We start from the raw sequence: 6,719 nt of genomic DNA on the forward strand, positions 1-6,719 counted from the left end.
CCCGATGCTAATGTTCCACTGGTTATTGACATTTATTACGAAGAGGAAGAGAAAAAGAAGGTATGCAGAGCAAGAGCAAACTGTTAATTTTTTTTTTAAAAAAATAAAATTAAAAGATTTAATCAGTTGGATTTCACATGATCTCAGGTTTGGATTCATGTGGATGCTGTGTTCCACCAGCACAGGAGAATCCAAAGCAGGTGGCCGTTGCTGTTTTACTCCAGTAGAACCACCACGTTCTGTAGCCGCAGCTTGCAACATTAAAAAAAATTGCTGATTTATTTGTTTTTGTTTTTCTGGAAGAGAGGGGAAAAAAACAGTTTCTGAACTGTTCATGCCTGTTTTTCTCATGCGCCATCAAGAACAAGATCCTGCCCTGATTCAATTCACTTTTGTAGATGCACATAGTGGCATTTCAGTCGCTGCCGGGAACAATTTATTTCTGCTCCACTTCGACTGCAATACAAGATGGCAGAGGGTGAATGATGAGAGCAGGAGAAATTGACGGAGACAATGGGTGGCCTTTCTTTCTTCTCCATTATCTGAGAACTTCTGGTCCATCGTTCTTAAGGAATCAGATATCTCTCCTTTCCCATCCACATCATCAGATTCTTGCCTGGAAACCAGGGAATCAGTGGTAGTTTGCAGTAAGGGTATAGTTTGGCTTGGTAAATTAGTCATTTTGACAGACTGTTTGACAACATTTCATGAATAAAAATTTGCTAATGGTCCTACAGGTGCATGAGTGCATTCTTAGCTAAATTATGACTCTCTCATCACTGTCATGGTTCTCATTTCAGTGAAACTGGCAAGTGTTTTTTTCTTCTAATATATCGAAACAAAATGGCAAATAGAATTCTAGCATTAATTGCACCCATTCTTTATTTAAGTCTGGAGCTTCAACATTTTACAGTATCTAATATTATTTTCACATTAGTATTCCTGTTTTATATTACTATTGAAAGTAATATATAATTATTACTTTCAATAATTTTAGCCTCGAACAATTAAAATTAATTATTATTATTATTAAAAACCTAAACAATGTTTTCACCATTGGTTCTATGGTGTAGTGGTTAGCACTCTGGACTTTGAATCCAGCGACCTGGGTTCAAATCCCAGTAGGACCCTTTTTCTTTTTGTTTTTTTGTTTTTTTTGTTTATTGTGTAGTATGCTGATATAAAACTGCACTATTTCGCCGTCAAAGAGAGACCTTTTCTTATATGCGGCCGCGACCATATCTACCTTTAATTCATTCCATCCCATTTTATTATTCATAAGCTTCGACGATATCTAGATTTAGTCCCACATCTGGGAAATTTGAAGATGCACCGGGTGACGCCCTGCATAAGATGCTGCCGCAACTGTTTATCAACCGCACAGCTGCGTGGCAGGTACATTGCGAATTATTCTTTCGCCTTTTACTAAAGAATACCGTGTACCTACCACATAAAGCGGCATAAATTTATTTTTGGAGGGCTTTCTTTGTTCAGAATTGGCCCCAACAAATCAACTTTAAAATATTGTGCTTATGAAGTTTGTGTTTGGATCTAATCTCGTCTGATCAGGAGCCAAGTAGTTAGTTTTACGGTGTTGTGTCATTTCTGTTTAAATGTTAACGTTTTATGTTTTAGTTCTTGATTACACTTAATAAGTATTAAAGTTGTGTATCAGTGGTAGCTCTTTAAGCAATTTTGAAATTACAGCTGCTAAATGAAATTTTCCATTGTAGCTGCTATATATGACGGTATTACAATACTTTTCATCGTGTGAACTGTATTTTTTTCTCCAGCCAAATGACATAACAGACCAGCTCCAACTAGAAAGAAGCTGATTGACTAGACGAACAAGTGCATAATCTCAAACAAAGAATGTGCTTCTTGCCTTTGTCATTCTGTCTGGCTAAATATCCTGAGCTTGCGCATGCTCAGGCTTGTGGGTGTATTCGTAGTCCAAGTGAACAAAAGCTCGCTCTATCTCAGGCAACTGCTCGAGCTTCTCTTGCAGGGCTTCACCGATGTCGTGTGCTTCTCTTAGCGGCATCTCTGATGGCAAGACAATATCTACTTCGACAAAGTAGTGGGAGCCAAATGTGTAAGCCCGCACCGTATCGATCTGCCTTATGGCTTTGTGGTGATTCCAACACAGGTATGTTAGCTTCTGCAGATATTCTGGTGCTGCAGTGCGGCCTACCAGGGAGTTGACATTTTCAAGCACCGTCATCGACCAAGTACGGATGGTATACAATGCCAACTGCAAGTGTAATAGTAGTGTTGCATTAGTATTTGAAGATGATGTCATAAAGTTCATAATATATGATGATAAAACCAAAGGAGGTAGTAGAATAGAATGTAAATGAAATAATCACACACTCACAATTACAGCTCCAACAGGATCTATCCAGCCCTCCACATAGTTTGCAAGTAGAGCAGCCACAAGGCCGATCATATTTGTAATGACATCAAAAAAGTGATCCTGAGCATAAGCTTTGACTATTTCATTAGTAAATGAACGACAGTAAATAACTAGTGCAAGCTTCACCAGTGTCACTGAAATCATGATGTCGACCAACCAAGTTTCTTGTTTCCAGGTCAAGCTGAATTCATTCTCCTGCACATTGTATGTGAATAAGTATACAGCTCTGGATTTACATAAGTGGAACTAAGCAAACTAAAATTTGTACTTGAGTAAAGACAATAAACAATCAATGAAGAGGTCATCCGCCTTGTTGGTAACCAATCTAGTATTTTAAGATGCAATTCTACCCACTCAGGGATCATGTTTGATTTTTATGATCCAAAGAACAAACCAAATTGTAAAATAATTTAATGATGCAGGAGATAAAACATACTACTTACATCCGACATAAGTGAGCGCACTGACTCTAAGATTATCTGTAGTCCAAGTGTTGCCATTACTGATGCAAAAACAAGAATGCCCTGAAAAATCATACAAACATGAGTGAAGCTGGAAACCAATGGCACAGTAATGGCAGTGGAAGAAATCAATAAATGAGAGTTCAGATGATGCCCACAGAAATGGCTGGAAGCAGAAAAGATGAATAAAAGCAGTTCACACATCCAAAAGTGCTAAGATGAATGAACTAGCGCTAACTTGGTTACTTGGGTTTAAGTGTTCTCTGTTACCAAGTTATTAAGTTGTGATCCTCACATATTTGGTAGGAAGGAAGCATTTTGTACAAGCTAAACAACAAGCAAAATGTACAAGCTCCGCAACAACAAATGTTCACGCCCAGAACAGTGTGTCAAACATATAATGGAACAAATACCTTTCCAGCATGAATGCTATTGAAAGAAATGTACAAGCTAAGCAACAAGAATTTAACACACAACTTGCTCCAGCAAGGCAACTGTACTCTTTCATGGTAAGCATGTGCAGGCGCACATGAAGCATGGAGTGTAGTCTAAATGAAGAGTGACAGAGTGACTCAACAATGAGAGATCAGTTAATGCAAGGGTAGATGATGTTTTGCAATGTTGAGCTTCATGGTAGAGAAATTTTTTGGAAAAAAATAAAGTCACTGAACTGCTCCAGAAAATATTACTATGTACATTATGATCAACTTAATCACTTAAAACAAGGATATTTACCAATGGTTGCATGCGCCTTTTCCCAATAGGATATTTGTAGGGGTTTCTTGATTTCATTTGGAATGCAGTAAACCATAAAATAAACCCCGATAACAGATCAAGGAGAGAATCCAATGTCGATGCAATTATTGCCAATGAGCCACTTCGAATTGAAGCATAAACTTTTGCAGCAAAGAGAACCATGTTGGCAATATTTGACAACCGGATGGCTAGTGTTTCAGCTTTAGCTAACTTTTCAAGCTCTTCCTGTATTCAGATGATATGGTGACTATCAGACATAATTACCTTTTCAAGGGGGGAACAATCACTTCACTCATACCTTTGACATTCCAGGTAGAAATCCACGCTCAGCTAGTGTATCCATTTCACTAAAGCCCTCAAGCATTTCTTCTTGTTGTTGATAGTATTCTGCAACCTCATCTCCATTCCCTATAACCATCAAATCAAACACGAAATAAACTTCTTGCTCACTCAAGTGTTTATAAACTACCTTAAATCTTCAAAGGTCACACACAAGTAGAAAAAAATCATTTTACAAAAGACATAACAAAAAAAAACAAAAGAGACTATTAATGAATGATCCCACAACATGAGAGTTCAGTATTCTCCGTTGGGATCCTTTAGATCAAAAAGGCACATCCCTTACTCAAACACTTTTCTATTAATGAACTAGTTTCCGGCACAGGGATGAAGCTGGATCAACCCTAATTACCGTAAACAAGAAAGCGAACATCAACCGGACAGTTTCAATTTCTGAACTATTTCATCGTCTTCCAACAGAGCCCCTCAAAAATTCTAGTTTAAAATTTTCTCATATCAAAACCTAAATTAAGATACTTTAAACCAACGAACTATTTTTATATTCCATTTCCAAGTTAATAGTGTCGCAGACGAATCAAACAGCATATGCTTACTGCAAAAAGATTGTACTTTTCATAAGAAAAATCGGGAAAAATCAAAAAAAAAGAAATAGACACATGTGATCGAATGAGGTATTTACCATTAAGGGAGATGACGGAAGAAATACGACCTAATACCGACTAAAGAAAGAGCCATCGAGCTGCTAAGATGACCCGACGAAAAGAATTATAAATTAGGGAAGTGAACCTAGGACGCCGAGGCAATCGTGGAGGCCGCGAGGAGGCGGCTTCTCGCGGGGTTCGGAAGGCCGGAATCCGTCGAAGTTAAGCCTCCAGGAGCGCTCCCTGTCGCCGGACTCCACCAACAGGAGCTCGGTGCCTTCGTCGTTGGCGACGCCACCGGAGGCCGACCGCCGTGGCTCCGCCATTCGCTGCCGCCGAAGTCGCCGGAAGCTAAACGAATTCAATCTGGCGGAGACTGAGGAGAGGAGCCGTTCCGAGTCTTCTCTCTTTGATTTTAATCGCCACGCAGCAGCCCGTGTAGACTGATCCGGCGGCGATGCAGCTCATGAGGAGGACCACGAATTTTTAAATCGAGAAATAATTATTATTACTTTTTCTGGTGGTTTCTATAAATGCTTCTTTTTCTTTAAATCTCATATTCTCATGGTTAAGACATTTATTTATGGACGGCCGCGATTCGATCCCGATGGGATATCCATTACTTCGTGGACGACGATGGTCCGACTGATGGGGCCCTCGATATGACCCAAGATAAGAATCATACTGATCATTTTTTTTTATATAGTTCTAATTCTAATCTTAATTTTATCGATATCTTCCAAGATGCAGTAACATTATGAGATTAAAGAAGCACATAAAGAACTTCAATCTATTTTTTTTTTCAAAGAAAGTTTTGTATTTTGCTGTCCAGTATTTCGGACCACATGATGTCCAAGAGAATGTGCTGTTCTAAAAAATGTGATGAACTCGCATCAATAATTTCACGTACCCCACAAATTATAATTTTATTCATTAGTTTCGTGGAAATCAGAATGAATTATAATATAAATTTGGAAGCGATATCATTTTAGAAGCAACAACGGGAACAGTTGGAATCGATCGATGTCCTTTTCCGTTTTAGGCGCGATGCTTTCTGTCAAATGGTTAGGTGACTGACTCGGTCCGAATTTCATTTAGTATATTAATCTCTGGAAAATGACAATGTTGATTATGATTCCGATCATAATTATAGTGAGTAGAATATAAATGCAACCATGTTAGTAGTCTTAAAGATATAAGGCAGGTATTAAACGTGTTTAAATTCCATTAAATAACATTAAATGACTGTTTTTTTTTTTGAAAAAAACTGAAAGCAAGAGGAAGCTTCAATCTGATAGGATTTGTCAGTTTCACCCGATTAGTGATTTTCTAATCCAGTTAAACATGAAGTGAGCAGACACTTCAAGAACTAATATATCAGAAAAGGAGAGAAGTCATGATTCTATGGTTTTCTTATGGTTCGTCTCAAAATTCTCTCCTAGAATCTCTAAGCAGCAAATGCTAGTTGATTTGGTTGAAGAAAGCAGTTGTGATTTTGTGGCTGTACAAGAATCAAAATTGCAAACAGGAACTAAAAGAGGTTTGTGAATTATTAGAAAATGGATACACTCTGACTGGCCTATTACTGATTCAGTGTGATTGGCTGTTGGCTGGGAGGGTAGTTAGTTTCTCTCAAACAGGATCCTTCTGCAATCAAGTGGACAGCTCAAGATTAACCAATACAAAATGTCTATGGACAGAGGAATTATTTATTTTTTTTCTCGAGAGCTTAAGTTAATAAGCTATGTGGTTGATGATTTTTGGCACATTTGAGAAGACATAATTGCTCTTATTTGTTGTGGAGACAATTTTACCAGACCATGCTCCATTACTACTAAAAACTGATCATATCAGGGATGGAAGCAGTTCAAACTGATCATAAAGCAATTCGTTGGATTCAAAGATCCAAGATCAGTTGGGCTAAGGTTGGGGATGAAAACACTTCATACTTCCATAAAATTGCTTCTGACAGAAAACTCAAACTAAACATTAATCAATTGGAATTAATGGTGCAACAATGGACAGAGAAGAGGGGTTACTTAAAGCTTTCTAAGAGCCAAACCTGAATTCAGGCTGCAGAAAAACTGACTAATAAGTGAACATAAGGGACTGGAAAGCTTGGTAGTCCCTTTTAAGTAACGAAGA

The 6,719-nt window shown here is 38.1% G+C and overlaps 1 protein-coding gene and 2 non-coding genes across 3 annotated transcripts; 2 read left to right on the forward strand and 1 right to left on the reverse strand.

Annotated features, from left to right (window-relative positions):
* The first annotated feature begins 1,058 nt into the window (after window positions 1–1,058).
* TRNAQ-UUG lies at window positions 1,059–1,130 on the forward strand. The gene has a single exon. It is a non-coding gene; the product is annotated as a tRNA-Gln (tRNA).
* A 252-nt stretch (window positions 1,131–1,382) lies between these two features.
* On the forward strand, window positions 1,383–1,498 carry LOC122039415. Its single transcript, XR_006128228.1, has one exon. It is a non-coding gene; the product is annotated as a U5 spliceosomal RNA (small nuclear RNA).
* Window positions 1,499–1,669: 171 nt separating this feature from the next.
* LOC122015332 (metal tolerance protein 5-like) lies at window positions 1,670–5,048 on the reverse strand. The gene is made up of 6 exons (XM_042572169.1): window positions 4,720–5,048; window positions 3,932–4,041; window positions 3,613–3,858; window positions 2,860–2,940; window positions 2,378–2,611; window positions 1,670–2,254 (listed from the first exon to the last, which is right to left on the reverse strand). The coding sequence occupies exons 1-6, from the start codon at window positions 4,898–4,900 to the stop codon at window positions 1,904–1,906; spliced, it is 1,203 nt and encodes a 400-aa protein (XP_042428103.1). The 5' UTR covers window positions 4,901–5,048; the 3' UTR covers window positions 1,670–1,903.
* Window positions 5,049–6,719: the final 1,671 nt, after the last annotated feature.

This window comes from Zingiber officinale, chromosome 1A (assembly GCF_018446385.1).
Source record: "Zingiber officinale cultivar Zhangliang chromosome 1A, Zo_v1.1, whole genome shotgun sequence".
Lineage (NCBI taxonomy): Eukaryota > Viridiplantae > Streptophyta > Magnoliopsida > Zingiberales > Zingiberaceae > Zingiber > Zingiber officinale.